Genomic DNA, 20,780 nt, shown 5'->3' with positions numbered 1-20,780 from the left:
GCTGGCTGGGGTCGTCCGTCCGTATGGTATTAAGATCGTGACCTACGCGGACGACACCCAACTGGTGGTCTCTCTTACGCGGGCTGGAGACCCTGTGGGCACAGCAGATCTGATGGGATGCCTGAGCGAGGTTAGTAGGTGGATGACCCTGTCTTGTCTCAAACTTAATGGAGACAAGACAGAGGTCATGATGTTGGGACATCTAGCTCCATCTACAATTGACCAGATCTGGCCAGCTTGCCTAGGCACTCCCCCAGTCCCCAGGGATGCCATCAAGAGCCTGGGTGTCTGGTTGGATAAGTCCCTGACGTTTGACCATCAGGCTGTTGTACTATCTGCCACTTGTTTTGGCCTCATTAGAATGTTGAACAAGATCCTTCCGTTTTTACCTTTTGAGGCAAGACAAATTGTGGTCCAAGGACTAATTCTTTCGAGGTTAGACTTTGGAAATGCGCTCTATCTTGGTGCTCCAGATTTTACATTAAAAAAGCTACAAGTAATTCAAAACTATGCGGCTCGGACATTGCTTCAAATCCCTCGGAGGACCTCTGTAAAAGCTGGACTGATAAGATTACACTGGCTTCCGGTGAAGGACAGGATCAGTTTCAAATCTCTCTGTCTTGCCCACCAATCTTTCTGGGAAACCGGTCCATTAATTAGTCGCCCTTTAATTACTCCCTACTTACCCAGCAGACAGCTCAGGTCTACTAACGCTCTACTTGCCGCTGTGCCAAAGATCAAACGGTCCAGATCAGGAGGTCGGTCCTTTTCCGTGAATGCGGCCAAGCTGTGGAACAGTTTGCCTCTCTACCTAAGGTCCAATTCGGACCTTACCTCTTTTAGGAAGCAACTGAAAACTTTTTTGTTCAATAAATAGCTTGTTCCTTTTTTGAATTTAGGCCCCTCTGAGATCACTTGTTAGCAGTCAGCGCTAGGACGCCTCTGGGCAACTATCTGCGCTTTAAAAAACCCATTTTCATTTCATTTCATTTCATTTAATTCGGTACACGGAGAAAGAGTCAATCGTTATCATGTGCCAGTATTGCTCGTTGGACAACCATAACCTTCTGCCATGAAAAAGAAGGAACACCATTGACTGCAAAGGTGAAAGCACATTCTACAAATAAGGTAGCTGCATCTTCAGCCTCATTTGCTAGTGTTTTGTTGCCAGACATTTGCAGGGCGGAAACGTGGACTGTCTACTGCTGTTGGGCAGGCAGTATTGTCTCCTATTTCATTGAGGTACAGAACTTTTGTTTTCATATACTATGTGTTTAAAGTTACTTTTACATGCACATATACCTATTATGTTATCCGATGTTTTTTCACATCTTTATGGTAAATTCATGCATTTGAGGCCAATCTTGAGGTTTTTTGTTTATACTTTCATGTTTGTTTTCTCATGACGGAATGGCTTGCCTTATCCACCGCCATATTGTCTTTGATACTGCTTACTGGTCCAATGCAAGCATGTGAATCTATGAAAGATACAACACTGGAGAAAAAACAAGTTACTTACCTGTACACTGTGGTTTTTCAGTATTGATACCGTTCATAGTCACATACAACCCTCCCTCCTCTTCCTTAGGTTTCCCCACTCTTTATACCTCTTATTTTTCATAATTGCACTTTTGCTCGAAATCTGAGGTGTGGTGGCTCTGCAGGGGAGTAGGGATTCAGGGTCTCTTCTCTGATTGGTTGTATTAAAACAATGTGGTTTGGCTCTGCTTTTATTACTGTTACCATAGGACTCCCACCATGACGACTGGATAGGTTATATAAAAGATATCAGTACTGGAGAACCACAGTGTACAGATAAGTTACTTGTTTTATCTGGGCAAGCCGTATGAACATTTGTAGCTAAAATAGGTTACTTCGTTATAGTTGCTGATACCAGACAAGTTACAGAATAGCAGTAATACATTGATGACCTAGGTGCATGTCATGTAAACAAAAAACTTACACTGGGAGCACATTTTGAGCAAACTTTATTCCTTAGCAGAGGTCAAACGCAAGGTGTCAAATAGCAGAATGTTTTAGCATTGCACAATTTTTTCATGTTCCTTGTTTTCTGCGAGATTCCTATCTAACGCACACACCCAGGACTTACATTAACTATCGAAATTTGTATTTTCTGTCACGGATCTATCCACTCTTTCGATAATTACTCCTCCCCTTTTCAACATGCATAAAATTGTACGTCACTAAAGTAACACTCTTTTTCAACTGTCCAATGTTTTCTGCTCTTTAGCTGCTTCCCTTTTTTGCACGCCTCTGTTTGCAAAACGTTATACCTGAAGCCACAGTCATCCTCTATTTCGCCATGCTTTTCTGATTTCACAATCTAAAGTCTCCAGAGCCCCCTTCATGTCAAGTTATGCCCTTTTTCCTTACCCTTTGCTCTATATCGTTAGTCCCATTACGTAATTCTTTGAATGCAATGCCATTAACTGTCTCATATGGCTAATGTGCTTTTGCGATTCTTAGCTCAAATGGAACTATAGGAAGTGTTTATTAGCCAGCACTTTCACCACTGGGGAAATTCTGCCAGTGCAGTAGATTTTTCACAGTCAGACGTTTATTGTAATGCATCAGAAACAAACCGGTTTAATTGGGTTGCTGATGCCAAAAAACATGGCAGACTCAAGAAGGCTTAACAGGTGAATATTCATACATTTAAGCTATAGCCACTTTTTCCACGGTAGCTGCACAAATCTACTCAAAATAAATGTTAGAGTGAGTGTATTTCTAAGGTGGGAAAGAAAACCCTCCCAAAACATGAGTGTCGCGGAAGGGGCATTGAGGAAAAAAAAGTGATGTGCAGTAGCACTAATCTGCTGTCAAGTTTCCAAGGTATGTTGGACCTGTGGAGAGCTACTGAAGTCAGCATAGAGCAGGTATATTAATGGAAATCCCCAATTTGAAAATAGATCCATGACTACTGGGATTTTTCAGATACCCCAGAACATCATAAATACTAGCACATTGTGGATTCTTGACTTTCCAATTTTTTGATGTCAGTACATTTAGACATTTTCTTTTCTTTTTCAGCCCCTGATGCACAGAGAGAAACGGTCTTTGTTTGTGCACCATGCAATCAGACTTTGAGCAAGAAAGAGTGACCATCTGATCCTCTGATTATGCAGAACAGCACTGGATGTTGTGTACCACCTGCCATGTGTCACCTCCTCTTGGCACCCTAGAACATATGTCCTATTGGATGCAATGGAGGCCTTGTTGGAGCGACAAAAGAGTATCACAGAATGAGATTTATCTTCTAAAGTTCTCATGTACTCTTAAAGCCTTTCATCCACTGAGACTTTCATACATTCGGTGTCCTGTGTTTCTGATTTATCTACCATCAGTAACTTGCATTTGAAAGCCAGTTAACTTGTGAAAATGTAAGTTCCTTAGTGCCGTTGATGGACACGAGAAGGCTCCTTTGATGAAAAACATAGCTGCTCATTGTGGTTTGTCATTATTATTTATATTTCGCTTATGTTTGGTGTTCATTGCATCTTGAGGGATCTATCACTGCAGAGCTTCAATGTTAAAGAGTTTACTTAAAGTTGAATTCTGCAGTACGTTTTACTTTGTTGTTATGGCGCTTCTTCTTTGTCTTGTCCAGCTCAGGGCCAAACATACTGTTATTTAGTTTTGTTTGTTAAGTTTTCAGAGCCCTGTTAATTTATCAAACAACACGACCAAATATTTAAAACAGGCTTTTTACAAGAAATCTGTATTGTTGAAACATAGGAATAGTTGGATATGATGAGGAAATCATTGTGCTGATGTTTATAATTTCCGTAGAGATCATTGTTATTTGCAGTGTAGGTCAGGCACAGGCTAAAGAAAACGTACAGTGGCAAATATGTCTTTCTTTTACCTATATAAAAATGCTGCTCATCCACAATGTACTTACTGTTCGACAAATATTGCGCAACCACTCTAGAAAATAAAGCTATAAAATTATGTATATATGATAATCTCAGTATGATGAAGGTGAGCTTGCAACATTTTGGAATATCTCTACAGTTCACTGACAGATTATATTAATTTCCGAGCAGTAATTAGTTACCAGCTATCAGTTCATAAGATCTACTCCAGCAAGTCAAGAGATCTGATAAATATTGTATAGGCGGAGGATGTGAATCTTTGGGTGATTTTTATTACGTTTACTGTTCTCTTAGCATATTTTATGGTTTACTCCTGAGGAAGTCACTTTTCAGAGTTTTCAAAGGAGCTTTGCAACAACTTTAATTCCATTCCGCTAAATCTTGCATAGAGTAACTTAGAACATAATCACAGTGCTTCAGTTAGGTGAAAAACCAATCACTACACAGTGTTATCATCGGGTTTCAGGAAAATGTATCTAGTATAGTAATGTGCCTATGGTTGAAGACAGCGAGATTAAGCAATTTTTATTGTGGCATGGAAGCACACCGTTTGTGAAGACTGGTTGTTTCTTTGATTTTACATTCATCATGTTTGATATTTTAATAAATGAAGGTTTGAGGTTTTAAATGGAAAATATATATTCACAAAATTATATTAAATAAAGATAACTTATTATTGGGATGTGTCTACTTGCTTTTGTTTGTTTTTGTGATTTAAGTGTATCTAAAATTACAAGTACAGTTGTACAGCCTGATTTTCAATTGCGGACACCAAAGTAAAAAATGTGCTTCTGAAGATTACTCCTGCATTTAGGGAAAGTTTCAAACCTTTATATATTCCACCACAATTTCCATCAGTACTCGTGGCAAACCTCACTCTAGTTTTCCAAAAGTACTCATTTGGGAAAAATGGTAGCATGCAGAATGTGAACCAGGACTTAATTTTTTTATTGCCAAATTTGCTTTGAATGTGCATTAGGATGTTTTTCTTTCCCTAAAGGTACTTTTTCCAGTACCCCTGTTACATTTGGGAGTGATGGCGCCTTTCTGCACATTATCCTGCTTTTGACAAGAGTACATTTGTATGTGTGTCCATGCTGGGTAACTGTCTCCAATTGCTCTGTGAAGAGCCCCCCAAACTTGAAATTTTTTACGTGTCGGACCTGCTTGCAACCTTCTCCTGACCCTACAATGCGGATATTCCTAACTAGACTGGTAGAAATTCATAGTTGCAAATCTGATTCCCTTTGGTAAAGTTCTGTGTTATGTCTCTTTAAGTAAAATGTTGCTCGAGGTGTAGCTCGAGATATGTATTGTGGCACTGTAGGTATTATTGTTCAATTGAGCATTCCAGGTTTCGGATGTTAACAAATTTGGCGACGGGATTCCTATCAACGGAGAGAACCCACATGAATATTTTTTCAGGGGGAAAAACTGATTTTTGGGGGAGATTAATTCGAGATAGTTTTCAGACTGAACTCGCATTTCGAGTTTTTGAGAGAATTGCGATAACCGCGCTACTGATTGTTTGCTGCGGTAGGAATTTATTCTCTATATGCGTGCGAAGGAAAGAAAATTCTGACCGGCATGTTTTAAAGTGTTCCCTCGAGTGGCAATCCTCCGTGGAACTTTGAAGGTAACGGAACGTGTCGTCTCCTCGAGCGCCAAGCCTCCGTGGAACTCTGAAGATAATGGTGCATGCTGTGTGGGCTAGGCTGACGCGTCACGTTGTGGAAAATTGAATTTTGCCATGTTATATGTGCCTACGTGTTCCCCATCCTATGTTATATGTGCATGACCGATATGCATATATCCCCCTATGATCGATTAAAGACGCAATTATAGTTGTGTCCAACGTTAGTATGCCAGTTTCCAGTTCTCGTGAAAGCAACGAGTATTAGGCCTATGTTGCCACGTTTTACAGTGTGCACGTTAATTTATCGAATTGTCCCCGTTTCTAGGCCTCATGAGGGCCCGGACACCAGATTCAAGCTCCTGTCTCCTGAACCTGCTCCGAGGAGCGATACAGCCCCCACCTGCATCCCTGACCCTTCACTTACTTCCTGCCGCGCAGCACGGTGCCCGGCCCGGCTCTGCCTGCCTGTCTGCCAAGAATATGTTATGCCTCCAGTTATCGGTCCAGCTCCTCGCCTTTGCATTCCTAAGCTACTGAACCGCATAAACAGTTTCAGCTATAGTCTAGTCTCTCTGTCTCCATGCAAGAGAAATACTGTATTAATATCCATAGAAGAATCCTAGCACACGCAATACATGTAGAATATATGCATGCACCAGCCTTAGTGTCAAGTAGCCTTTGCCCTGATAACTTTAGACTCTATCAACATGTACTCCAAACACGAGATACCAGATATGCTATAGGTACATGTCGTCCTGACACCGCAGACTTTAGTCTCCTCTTCTAGTACAGAAGTCATAGCCCCCAGTTCTCCCCGGTAACACGTCATTGCCCGTTTGCGCGCACCACTAGGTTAAAGGTCCCAGCTGCTCAGGTAGCCCCCTCCATGTTTCCGCCCATTTCATGACACTTCTGTGACGTTCTCATCACATGTTTACGTGCACGCCCTGTGCACGCCTTCTTTTCACGCCCATGTCTTCTTATCTTACGCTTGTCACTAGTTACGCCTACTGTATGTAATGTAATTGAAATGTCTTACTATATATATGTTGAATTGTGATGAAACGTGTGCAGCTGCCATCCCGTGCCTCTCCATTTTATTTCAGGCTGTCCCGATCCAGTCCCTTCCCTTTTGCCTGAATAAAGCCCGTTCGACTCGGATACATCGGATCCTGCCTCTTATTTATTGAGCTATCTGTTATTGTTAATGCATTCAAAAATAGTACCGGTAATTAATTATTTATTTACCACATAATGGCGCCCGAACAGGGACGAGCCCCTTCCTCACGCGCTGGCGATGCAACGCCGGTCCCCTGACCCTCTGCAGCCGTGACGGAACTATACCGTGCACGTGCAGATATTTCTGCTTCAAGTCTCCCTCAGGCCCACGGAGGAGACGGAGACTGCGGTCCGACATCCAGACGAAGCGGTGTGGAATGCGGTTCGTCCCGACCAGAGCCCAAGCCGAGAGTGCAAGGTCCGAGGTATCCGGAGGCCCACCTGTTTCTGAAGTCCGAAGTTCGTGGTCCGACGTCGTAGCAGTCCAGTCCAGTCCGAGGCCTTCCAGTTTCTGCTTCCCGGTGAGTACCGTTGCGGGGGAAATATCTAGACAGGAGCATTAGTTTGTTCCTGGTCCGATGGGTTTGGGTAAACAGATCCAGTCTGTACTGTTTTAGCAGTGCATCTAGTTTCTGTACTGTTCTAGCAGTGCATCCAGTAAATTCTAGTAAGTCCGTTCTCGAGAAATTCATGTGTTCTGTTTTCAGTGTATCAGGTAGTATTCTGTTCGAACTGTTATTTATGTATTTTTATGTCGTGGTATGAGTGATTTGTTTGCCATTCTATTACTGTGATTATTGTGTATTGTGTTCGCAAGTAAGCTTCTGAAAATGCCTCTGTTCTCGAAATTACGTCAGATAAAGACCAGAAAAGGGTTACTCGAGGAAGCAGTTCCTGTCCCTCCTAGGGACAGTCCTGGTCATTTTATGTATCACAAGCATGGCTTAGATGCCATATTATATCTAGACTTATGGTCAGACTACACGAAAGATCTCGAAGAGAAATATAGATGGCCTGTAACAGGTACATGGGATGCCGAGTGCATCATGCGAGTAGAAGAAGCATTATGGAAAAAGAAAGCCAGACAGTCCCAGAAAGATGCCATCGAGTTATGGCGCAAAGAATCTCATAAAAGAACCGAAAAAGAATTCAGAAAAACAGAATTAAGTAGGGAATCCTCAGAAAGAGCCCAAGAGAAGGAATTAATAGAAGAAAGTGAACGAGTTAGAGCAGAACAGTCAGACAGACAAAGAAATGCCCTTATTAAAGGTATGTATCCTCTTCTTGCCGAGGGCTTGCCGAAGGCAACCCCGGAAGTATCCTGTAATTTACCGCCACCATTGGTCCCGATTAAGCTACGTCATAAACCGACCGCAGCTGAAATTTTTCTCTCGTCCTACTTGGACGACACAGTCCCAGAATATGCAAATCCTATTCCGCCGGCTCACCCACAACCTCCTGTTAATAATGTAATTCCTGTTCCTCCAGCCACTGGTCCCGGGGGTCAAGTTAATGTTATAGCACCCCAGGACCAGCCCACAGTAAATGTACCCGCTTTGCCAGTTACTTTACCAGCACGTACAGTATTCCCCGACGATTCTAGTTCAGGAGCAGTAGGGGGAAGTGCTCCTAACACCCCGCCTCAAGCAAGACGACTGACGCTGCATGACGTAGCGTTACAGCGTACGCCAAAAGTGGCTACATACACAGATCTCAAGCGACTTCTTACCGACTGTATATATGATCCAGTCCCAGGCGAAGATCACATGATCTTATATTCAGTACGTTTAAGACGGGTGGCCAGCTTCTTGATCACCCTGCCCGACATGAAGGAACATCTAAACAGAATATATCGTTTTATCCGTACAGGAGAGAATCCAGGAAGTATTCACGAAGCTATGTCACAGAGGAAAGCCGAGGTTCAACTTATGATTTTAAAGTTCTTGATTAATTGTCTAATAAGAGAGAAAGATTATCCAGATAAAGATCAAGACGAGATGAAGGCTCTGATCAGGTGGAGTGACAATATAGCCGAGGGAAAACACAAGACACAAGGTAGTGTAGAGAGTATGTACAAGAAAATTCGTAAGGAAATAATACGTATACACCAGAAGGAGGAAGAAAAACGAGCAACCGAGAAAGAGAATGACTCTTCTAGTGAAGAGGTAGACAGCGAGAATCCCTCCAGAATAGCGTATGTAGGTAGAACTAGACTTTCCGACCGACATTCACGCCTAGATTACAAGAACATTTTTCCTCCTCCAGCACCAGAACAGTGTTCTCTTGAACAAGTATTCCAGGCTACCGATCAAATTCTGAAATCACGAATAGGTTATAGTGAGCTTAATACCATGCATGAACAAGAACTAGCCCGATCAGCAATCCGATGGATTAGTGATTCAACCACGTTTCCAGATGAAATCGTGGCCCAAACGTTTCTGAAACTGCCCCTAGCCGAGCAACGTCTGGTGGGTATGTATATGATCCAGCACCTCATCACACTGTATGAGGATCAGCATTCTGATCCAGGCCCTCTACACGATGTATTAAACGAATTACTCCAAAACAGATGGAAAGGTTTAGGTACCGATTTAATTAGTATCATCCTAGAACAGCGCCACAAGTACAGAACGTTCCTGAATCCGCATTTTGTTCCCGTCTCACCTCCAGAAAGGAAATCATTTTACGTAGACAGACAGAATCCGTTACGAGAAGTACATCCAGTTAAGGTAGAGGGGGGTGGTCTAGAACGAGTATTTGTTTACACCCCTATTACAAAAATAGAACTCCTGGAAATGAAAAAGCTAATTCCCTGTCACGATAAAGATCCAGCAGGGTTCCACCGTGAATTAAAGGACATGCTCCGTATGGGAGAATACACGTATCCTGATATCATTAAAATGTTAAAGGTCCTGTTGCCTGCGGGCATATATGAAAAACTCAAAGAAAAAGAATGGGAGGTGGGAGAGAAAAAGATAGATTGGACCGCATTAGAAACTGAAGATAACACACGAGTTCCAGGTACCGGTCTTGGGGAAAAAGCTAAAGCTTTGCCCGAATTGTTAATACAAGTCTTGCCAAGATTACTAGCCACGAAAAAGGAAGACTGGGATGCCATCTCAGCCTGTAAACAGAAACAAGACGAAGATACTAGTGATTTCTATTCCAGATTCGAGAAATGTTTCATTATTAATAGTGGTCTGAAAACAAGTAGTGAATCGTATCCCCATCTTTTCGTTACCAAACTAGTCGAGAATTCAAGTCCACAAGTTAAAAATCGAGTACTGAAAGTCGAGAGTACCTGGCAAGCTAATACTCCGTCACAAATGCTTCAGATGCTACAGTACCACCAGAACAGAATTAGGGAAGAGCAGGAACACGAAAGGAGACGTATGAAAGACACGAAAATGAAAGTACTAGTTGCACAATCTGTTCCCCAAGACAGTCAGAAGAGGGGTACGAATCAAGCCAGTCATCCTGCAGCTCCCGTTAAAGGGACCTGCAATTACTGTAAACAGCCAGGTCATTATATAAACGAATGTGCAGTTCTGAAACATAACATAGCTACTGGTAAGACGAAAGAGAGACCACGTCCGCCTAGACAAGAACAAGTTCCGCAGAATCCGCAAGCACCGCAGAACGCACAACAGACAGTTACAGTACCGCAGCCTATAGCTGCCACACAGCACGTTACACAGCAGATGTACCAGTATGCACAGTCAGAGTATCCAGAATATCAGCAGTATTCATGAAACAGCCTAGAGAGGGAGGTAGGCTTGCCTCTCATCGAGATTCCTGTAGATCAAGAGGGTCCCTATGTACACAGTCAAGTATTAGGGAAAGACAGAAAGTTTCTGATTGATACAGGGGCAAGTAGGACTACCATCAGTCATGACGAGGTTCCAGGGTCTCCGCTCTCAGGCTCTAGAAATGTTTCCCTTGGATTTTCAGGAAAGCCTATTGTTAATGAAATATCGAAACCAGTTTCCCTAGAAGTTGGTCCATTGTCCCGAACTACTGACTTGTTACTTACGAAATCGTGTCCAGAAAATGTATTAGGCATTAAAACACTGAAAGAATTAGGAGCAGTTATATGCTGCTCTCCAGAAGGAGTACGATTGTTCCTACGCGATTTTAAAGGTCATTATGTATTACGTGATTTTGATCCAAGATTATTGAATGTACCACAGCATTTATGGACGCAAGGTCCAACTGATGTAGGTTGTATGCATATCACACCCCATCGTGTCACTCTGAAGAAAGGTGTTGTATTACCACGAATCCGACAGTACAAATTGCCACCTGAGGCTGTAGCAGCCTTATCCAAAATTATTGACGAACTGATTGCTCAAGGAGTAGTTGTAGAAACTGACTCCAATGTATGTAATTCTCCTATCATTCCGATTCTGAAACGTACTGACCCAAATGCACCTCCAGTTTATCGATTAGTGATTGACCTTCGAGAACTTAATAAATGCATCATACCCCAGTACCCAGTGGTTCCAGATATCTCTTCCCTATTGACAGCCATTGATTCCGAAGCTACGTTCTTCACTGTTATTGATCTCAAGAACGCATTCTTTAGTGTCCCCATTCATCCAGACAGCCAGTTTCTTTTCGGATTCTGTTTAAATGGAAGGAGCTATAAATTTACACGAGCTCCTCAAGGTTTCACAGAAAGTCCTAGCATTTACAGTCAAGCACTTAAAAGACAACTAGACAATATTCACATGCCAACTGACACTGCCCTGCTCCAGTATGTCGATGATCTATTGATCACAGCCCGTTCTGAACGTGACTGCGAACGTGCGTCACTTACAGTCTTGTATTTCCTGGCCGAGATGGGGCACAAGGTGTCCCCTTCCAAATTGCAATTCTGTGTCCAGCAAGTGGTCTACTTAGGACACTTACTGTCCAAGAGGGGTAGGCAGTTGACACCTGACCGTATCCAGTTAATAGCACATCTTCCACAGCCCAAGACTCAGAAGGAGGTACGAGCTTTTATCGGCCTCACTTCTTACTGCAGACAATGGATTCCTCAGTACGCATATCTAGCCAAGCCACTGATACAGTTAACGACACAGGAGGCAGCCGTATCGACTGTCCTCCCTTGGACCCAGGAACATACACTTGTTTTCAATGAGTTAAAGAAAGCTTTATGCCAAGCACCTGTTCTAGCAACACCGAACTACAGTAAGGCTTTTACACTTTTTGTCACTGAACGTGATGGTACTGCATTATCTGTTCTCACACAAGATCAAGCAGGACAATACAAGCCCTGTGCTTATTTCTCTAGCACATTAGATCCGGTGGCCCAGGCTCTGCCTGCGTGCCTCAAGTCAGTTGCAGCCACAGCTCTAGCTATCAGACAAAGTGATTCCATAGTGTTAGGACACTCCCTGACAGTACAAGTTCCACACTCCGTGGAAGTTCTTTTAAACCGAACACAGACTCAACACTTGACAATTGCACGATTAACAGGTTATGAACTGACACTGTTCCAGCCACACATAGAAATCAGACGCTGCAACATTCTAAATCCAGCTACACTGTTACCCTCAGTTACTTCAAATCCTGCCACACATGACTGTGTGGAAGTTGTTAACACCATGACAAAGCCAAGACAAGACTTGACAGACATTGCATTACCTGATCCCGACCTGACACTTTATGTGGATGGTTCATGTATGAGAACAAGTACAGGAGAGTTAGTAGCCGCATATGCAGTGACTACTGAAACCGAAGTTATAGAAACACATCGTATTGACACCCTGTCTGCTCAAGCAGCAGAGCTTGTCGCTCTGACCCAAGCCTGCATACGAGCCAAGAACCTGAAAGTTAACATATACACAGATTCCCGTTATGCATTCGGAGTCGTACACGACTTTGGAGTGCTCTGGCAAGAAAGAGGTTTTATGACTTCTCATGGAACCAAGATTCAGCATGGCCCCCTCATTCAAGCTTTTTTAGATGCAATACATTTACCGACAGCTATCGCTATCATGAAGTGCAAAGCACATACGAATGTCACAGACATCATTTCCCAAGGTAACGATCTAGCAGATCGAACAGCCAAGCTTACAGCTCAGACTCCAGATATTCCAGTTAACACGATACAGACAGACATTCCAGCCCCGACAACTTGTATGACAGTTAAGGACCCTACACAAGACGTACTATATATACAGTTACATGCTACTCCCGATGAAATCAAGAAATGGTCTGAACAAGGAGGGGTCCAGACAGATCAAGGATGGTTGACGAAGGGAAAAGCCACATGGTTTCTCCCCGACTCTATGGTTCAAGTCATTATTAACACCGCACATAGTCCTGCACATTTAGGAGAAAAAGCCATGCTAGACAGTATTCAGAACCTCTGGTTCAACAAGCATTTACGAGCAGCAGCCAAACAGAAAGTGCGTACCTGCATGATATGTTGTCAGTTCAATCCAGGTAAAGGTGTCCCGGTGGAACAAGGTGGATTCCATCCTCCTGACCATCCTTTTGAAGTCCTCCAGATGGATTATATTCAGATGGAGCGATGTCGAGGTTTCAAGTATGTCCTCGTAGTTGTATGCGCTTTGTCCAGGTGGACAGAAGCATATCCAGTCCCAGATTACACAGCTGCGACCACTGCCAGGCAGTTGGTTCGTGAGTATTTTCCCCGCTATGGATTACCTAGGGTCGTGTATTCAGATAACGGCCAGCCATTCTCATCCGAACTCATGAAACAAGTATCCCTTCTGTTAGGGTACCAGTGGAAGTTCCATTGTGTACGCCATCCTGAAGCAGCCGGTCTCGTAGAGAGACATAACCAGACCCTGAAAATCCGAATTGCCAAAGTGTGTGCAGAGAAAGGCGTAGATTGGATAGTAGCACTGCCAGTCGCCCTTTTCTATATGAGAATGGTTGCTCATTCCCGTTCAGGTCTATCTCCGTATGAGGTAGTTTTCGGTCGTCCCCCAAACATGTGGGGTACACCTAGACCACGTACCATTACAGATATTGACAGTAATATGCTGAAAGATTACCTTGCCTCCTTGATGTCTGCACTACAATCTTGTCGTTCACAGGTTGCTGCTGCTTTTCCAGACAACACCGAAGTAAAACCGCATGAAGTCGTTCCAGGAGACTTTGTGTTGGTTCGCAATTTTGATCGTTCAAGTCCGCTGGAGCCTCGTTGGAAGGAGCCCCGCCTCGTTCTCCTCACCACCCGGACAGCAGTGAAAGTGGAAAACCGAAAAGGCTGGCTACACTCCAGCCATGTGAAGAAGTTTCATGGACTCAAACCAAAGACTTTTTTCAAAGACTGCCCCGTTCTCAAGGACTGCCCAGACTCTGAATCTAAACTTCCCTTGTTAGAGAAAACTCCGCAGTAGGAGTATAAACAGAAATTAAGGTCTAGTAAGTCAGCCAGTTTAATTGTCTAAGTCCCTCTCGGGTGAAACGGTTAGACAGGTTCCTGACATGTATAAAATAGACCCACACAGGGAGAGAGTTAGTCAAAACTCTAAGAGATGCATCATTACTCTGTTCTTTCTATTTATTCTGAGTCTTATGGTTACCTGCATAAGTTATGCCTTACATTTATGTTTTCCTAATTCACATGTACATATGTTTTCTAATGTTACAGTAGAGCACACATTTAGTGACCTGCCTCCTCACGAGTTATCCTATCGTCTTGCTATGCGTAATAATACTTTTATCCGTATGTTACACTATTCACACCAGACCAGCAATGCCACTAATTGTTGGGTGTGTGGTCGACTCCCCCCTTTCCAGACACCGAAGGGAGTTCTGCCACTCTTTCCCTATCCGTTTTCACACAATGGTTCATGTGGAGCATGGTCCACGTTAACGTCATCCTCAAATGATATGTCCCTTCTGAATAATACATGTTTTCCAGACAAGGAAGGATTTTCCCATAGAACAGGGTTAGATCTAGAAAATGAAGTATATGATCTAGGTAATTATTCCTCGAATTTCATGGTTCTGAATGTTCAGTCCGAGACTACTCCAGATTTGCCTGCTATTTCAGTTCTACCAGTTAAAGGCGAATTATGTGTCAGAAAAAATGGTTCCGCACATGTGGGACATAGTGATTGTACTACTATGGTCGAGTATAGTGACAGTGGGAAATCTATTTTCAAAGCCTCACGTCATTCTTATTTTGTGTGTGGTCAGACCGCATATGTTCGTCTGCCCCTCGATTGGGATGGAACATGTTATATTGCCTTCCTACTGCCACCAGTTTTTCTAGCCCCATCTGATTATCACAGAAACACACATCTAGTACACGTTAGACATAGAAGGGAGATCGAGTCCCCAATTGTCGATCAAACTGAAACTACCCTAGAACAATATCAAGATTTCAATAAAGGTTTCTTCTTCTTCATAGGTCCTGTCCAGAATAGTAAGTTAATACGTAGACTAACTAGAACCCTTGAAGCAGTAGTGAATGAGACTACTTCTGCTCTAGGTAACTTAACTGAAGAACAATCTGCTATGAGATTTGTCGTGCTCCAAAATCGTCTCGTTCTTGACGTCATACTGGCCGATAGAGGAGGAGCTTGTAGAGTCATCGGATCTAGTTGTTGCATTTTCATTCCTAATAACGCGCCGTCTGTTTATTCAGCTATAACCAGACTTCATAAAATTGCCCATCAGTTACACCAGAATCCAGGCACCTGGACATGGTCCGGTTGGCTCTGGAGTATTATATCTGCCTGGGGATGGAAAGTATTGTCATTCTTAGGTATAGCAGTAATGATTATATTCAGTTGCTGCCTCTGTTTACAATGTGGCCCTGCGATTTGCGGCTTGTGTGCTACCTCTTGTATTCCTAGTCCTATTCCTAAGTCCCGTTCCAAGAAAATTCGAGACGAGCAAATGATGCTATATGAAATGATAGATGGTATCATGAATATTGATGTTTCCTGATGGAAACGTAGGGCACAAGGAGGGAATGTAGAAAATTGAATTTTGCCATGTTATATGTGCCTACGTGTTCCTCATCCTATGTTATATGTGCATGACCGATATGCATATATCCCCCTATGATCGATTAAAGACGCAATTATAGTTGTGTCCAACGTTAGTATGCCAGTTTCCAGTTCTCGTGAAAGCAACGAGTATTAGGCCTATGTTGCCACGTTTTACAGTGTGCACGTTAATTCATCGAATTGTCCCCGTTTCTAGGCCTCATGAGGGCCCGGACACCAGATTCAAACTCCTGTCTCCTGAACCTGCTCCGAGGAGCGATACAGCCCCCACCTGCATCCCTGACCCTTCACTTACTTCCTGCCGCGCAGCACGGTGCCCGGCCCCGGCCCTGCCTGTCTGCCAAGAATATGTTATGCCTCCAGTTATCGGTCCAGCTCCTCGCCTTTGCATTCCTAAGCTACTGAACCGCATAAACAGTTTCAGCTATAGTCTAGTCTCTCTGTCTCCATGCAAGAGAAATACTGTATTAATATCCATAGAAGAATCCTAGCACACGCAATACATGTAGAATATATGCATGCACCAGCCTTAGTGTCAAGTAGCCTTTGCCCTGATAACTTTAGACTCTATCAACATGTACTCCAAACACGAGATACCAGATATGCTATAGGTACATGTCGTCCTGACACCGCAGACTTTAGTCTCCTCTTCTAGTACAGAAGTCATAGCCCCCAGTTCTCCCCGGTAACACGTCATTGCCCGTTTGCGCGCACCACTAGGTTAAAGGTCCCAGCTGCTCAGGTAGCCCCCTCCATGTTTCCGCCCATTTCATGACACTTCTGTGATGTTCTCATCACATGTTTACGTGCACGCCCTGTGCACGCCTTCTTTTCACGCCCATGTCTTCTTATCTTACGCTTGTCACTAGTTACGCCTACTGTATGTAATGTAATTGAAATGTCTTACTATATATATGTTGAATTGTGATGAAACGTGTGCAGCTGCCATCCCGTGCCTCTCCATTTTATTTCAGGCTGTCCCGATCCAGTCCCTTCCCTTTTGCCTGAATAAAGCCCGTTCGACTCGGATACATCGGATCCTGCCTCTTATTTATTGAGCTATCTGTTATTGTTAATGCATTCAAAAATAGTACCGGTAATTAATTATTTATTTACCACAACGTCTTCAGGCATGCTAGCATCTGCTTACGTGTGCTCGGAACGTACGTAAACCTAGGGTTACCTGACGTGCCGCCATCTTTAAAAAAAAGTAAACTAGAGTTTCCTCATCGGCGAATCGGAGCTTCATATTATTTATTACCGGTCAGTCTTCGATCTCACATAAACATACAGCCTTCTTCAGCCTTTGGATTTCTGATAATAATATTATAAGGTACAGTTTCTAATTAAATTTTTCGCTTTCTTGATAAACTTATCTACTTGAAACTGTACTTTACTTGATACATACTTGAAATTTTACTTTTTATCTAACAATATGGCCTCGCAACAAAACTTCACAATTCAGCCTCCATTACCGTTTTGGTCTTCGGGTTGTGAACCTTCCATTAAATGGTTAGAGTGGAAGGCTTATTTCTTGAATTTCATCAAAGCCATTGACTTGGATAAAATAATGCCTGTGGATAGGAAGAAAACTCTATTCCTTTATTCCATTGGTCCTGCTGATTTGAAAGCTTATGATAAGATGCAGAAAAGTACCTTTAGTGGAGATGTGGATGAATTTTTGACCATTCTTAATGATTTTGATAACCATTTTGCGCTTAAAGTATGTATTGGGATTACAAGGTATACATGATATCACAGAAAACAGGAACCAAATGAAACTATTGATGAGTATGTTTCTGCTTTGAGACTTATCGCTGAGGATTGTAAGTTTGATCACCTAGAGAATCAGTTCATAAGGGATCAAGTTGTAATGCATGCCAGCGATTCATCTATTCAGGAGCGTTTATGGATTAACGGTGATTCTGATTTGAAAGATATTTTAGCACTGGTAAGGAAGGCAGAACTCTTCAGCCGTAGTGCCAAAGCTTTGAAGAATGATGCTAAAACAGATGAGAAGAATGAAACCACTGTCAGCAAAATTAAAGAAAAGTCTTTTGACAAGAGTAAAAAAAACAACGTTAAGGTTTCGAAACATGATGCATCAAAGAAAAATGAAAATTTAAAGTGCTTTCGTTGTGGGAGTGGTTCACACCTAGCTAATAACAAACTTTGTCCTGCTTTAAAGCAAAAATGTTTGAATTGTAATAGTGTGGGACATTTTGCTAAGGTCTGTTATAGGAAAAAGTCTGTAAAAGTGAAAATGTGTGGATGATAAAAGTGTGAATAGCTCAGATGAAGATGATAATCTAGTTAAGAAACTCTCTGTTCATACTGTTTTAGATAATGATGTCACTAATGGTGTTAAGGAGTTACTTCTACTCAATATTATTGACAAAAAGAATAACAAGAAGAAACCTCTTTGTTTATTATCTTTAGGTGGTATCGATATTCAAATGTATGCGGATTCTGGTTCTCCGTACACAATAGTAAATGAAGAAGTTTGGAATAATAAGTTTGTCAAAAAATGTGGAAATAAGTTATTACCTCCTGACATTCGACCTGAAGGTTTTTCAGGAGAAAAAATTGATATGATTGGCTATACGTCTCTTATATTCAGATTTAAAAGGAGAGAAGCATTTGGGAAATTGTATGTTTCAAAGAGAGGTCCCTCTGTTTTAGGAGCGTTAGATCAAGGCAACCTTGGAATAATTCTTAACCCAAATAGCGAAGATCCTGTGATGCTCATCGATGATAACACTGATTTTTGTAAGGAAATTTTAGATCTATATCCCAAAGTCTTTAATAAAGAGATTGGTAAGTTAAATGACTTTAAACATCCCATTGTATTAAAACCAGCTGCCTGTCCAAAGTACACAAAGTTAAGAATATCCCCACTGTTTTGAGAAAGGAGGTAGATTTTGAACTGGAAAAACTTGTTATGGCTGACATCATCGAACCAATTGATTCATCACTGTGGATTTCCTTCATTGTCGTTGCACGCCGTAGTAACGGCAAGTTAAGATTGTGCATTGATTTGAGACATTTGAATAATAATATCGTAGCTGACAAGTTTCCTTTACTGAAAATTTCAGAGATGTTGAGTTTAATTAAGGATGCAAACTGGTTCTCCACCATAGATTTGTAAGCCGCTTTTAATCAGTTTCCCCTCACAGATGAAAGCAAACCTTTAACAGCGTTTATCACACCTTCAGGTTGTTTTCAATGTAAGAGCTTACCATTTGGTCTTGCATCCGCTGCTGCAATCTTTCAAAGATTGATGCACCAACTTTTCAGGAAATTTGACAATATAAGATGCTTTCAGGATGATATTCTGTTTTTTGGGAAAGATAAACAAGTACATGATGCTATCCTGAAAGAAGTTTTAGACATCTTAGAGCAAAAAGGGTTAACGGTTGAACACACCAAGTGTAAGTTCGCTGTGAGACCTATTACTTATCTTGGTCATGTTATCAGTGGTGAGGGAATTTCTACTAAGCCCTCCTTAGTGGATTCTTTAGTGAATGCTCCACATCCAAAGAATAAGGATGAGGTAAGATCTTTTGTTGGGTTGGTCGCGTTTCACTCGAAATTTGTGAAAAACTCTTCGAGCAAAATCATTAACATTAGACAATTGCTGAAGAATAAATCGAAATGTTTGTGGTCAGTAGAGTGCAATATGAATATAAGAAAAGTTTATTGTTTCAGTTAATTAAAACCATAACAATACATTTTGTAAAATCAAGTGCTGCGGTTGATGCTCTTAATGTTTGGCTACATTTTCTTTCGTTTAATCCTAAAACATTCTGAATCTAGTGCAAATATTTTCTTATTTTTAAAATATGAACGTTTTGGTGCACATAATATACAAGTTAAAAAATCGATCAAGAGACTTTTGTTGATCCATTTGAAATGTGATTCCCAGAGTTCTGGTACTATTCTTTGTTAAGTTCGAGAGAGCCATCTTCCGCAGAGGCCGCCATCCTATTACCCTTTTTTAAGCAGGGTACCAGGTTACATTTCAACGCTTGAACCTGAGCCAAAAGGAACTTTATTAATAGGCAGTTCAAACGGTGTCTGTTGGGTTTAGGGCTGCAGTAATCGCCGATCTGCACGTTCTTATGCATCGGTCGTTCATGGCTTTTTTAGAAAGATGGCTCGAACATGGGCTAAATTCGGGCAGATACAAACAAGGTGAATGAAGTCCTCCTTGCTGCTCCCACACAATCTAAAAATTTTGAGTCCGTCATGCACCCAGATTGGCTGGTCCATGGTGGAAGGAAATTTTCCCAGTCGTAGCGCCATTAGCTTTTGTTTTCTAGGGGCCGGGAATGTAATTGTTAGATATGGGGCTGCAGTGAGTGTTTTGTATTTGGATATAACCATCCAGGCATGTTTTCTTGTGCTGAAGGTGGCTTTGTCAGTTAAAAGTGAATGGAATTTTGCTGACTTATTTATGGCTTGCTAGAAGGCTGGGTAAGGCAGATTGATTTCCCAAAGGTTTCTTGTGCCAGTGTCTGTTAAGGCCTTCTAGAGAAATTGATTGTATGGGGACTTTGCATCAGTTTTTATTTTGTCCCACAGCGCTTTATGCAATTCTGAAGCTGCTGTATTCTGTTTCAAGCTGTACCAATGCTTGATAGTTGCGTACTTCCTTCCCACTATTTGGTTTATTACTCCAAATTCTAATCTCGTCTGAGCTGGTGAAGCTCCCCGGTGAATTTGGAAGGTGGATTTGTAGATAGCCGTCTGTATTTTATTCAGCAGATCCGCATCTTTCCCATGGAGGGCTACGCTGCCGTATGACAGCGTAGGGAGCACCTTAGCTTTTATTGTTGCCAGTAGAGGTTTATATGATGGCCCCGTAAGCTTTTTTGCTAGAGACCTAAAGGCAAACGAAAGTGCGTTTGCTCTCTGGGCAATGTACGTTTTTTGCTGCTGGTGATTGTGTCGGTTGTCAAAGTAAAAGCCCAAGTACTTATAGTTAGGCACAGCTTCTATGTTTTTTCCCTCCAGTTGGACGTGTTGATTGACTATCCGTCGTCTGGTGATGAGCATTGTTTTGCTTTTTGTTGTGTTTATCTCCAGGCTGTTATTGGTTATGAATTCCGCTAGCCCCTCTAATGACCTTTGAGGGCCAATCTTAGTTAAGCTCATCAGTACAACGTCTTCTGCGTAGAATATATG

At 42.1% G+C, this 20,780-nt stretch overlaps 1 protein-coding gene across 2 annotated transcripts in view; it reads left to right on the top strand.

Moving 5' to 3' along the window:
- Window positions 1–4,576, top strand: part of ZFYVE27 (zinc finger FYVE-type containing 27) — a 338,299-nt gene extending 333,723 nt beyond the window's left edge. For both annotated transcript variants that reach the window (XM_078643569.1, XM_078643568.1), the window contains one exon: window positions 3,052–4,576. In XM_078643569.1, coding sequence (XP_078499695.1) covers window positions 3,052–3,122 — 71 coding nt within the window. In that variant the 3' untranslated portion in view covers window positions 3,123–4,576. The remainder of the gene's footprint in view (window positions 1–3,051) is intronic.
- Window positions 4,577–20,780: the final 16,204 nt, after the last annotated feature.

This window comes from Lissotriton helveticus, chromosome 5_1 (assembly GCF_964261635.1).
Source record: "Lissotriton helveticus chromosome 5_1, aLisHel1.1, whole genome shotgun sequence".
NCBI lineage: Eukaryota > Metazoa > Chordata > Amphibia > Caudata > Salamandridae > Lissotriton > Lissotriton helveticus.
This window is presented reverse-complemented; position numbering and strand designations above follow the sequence as displayed.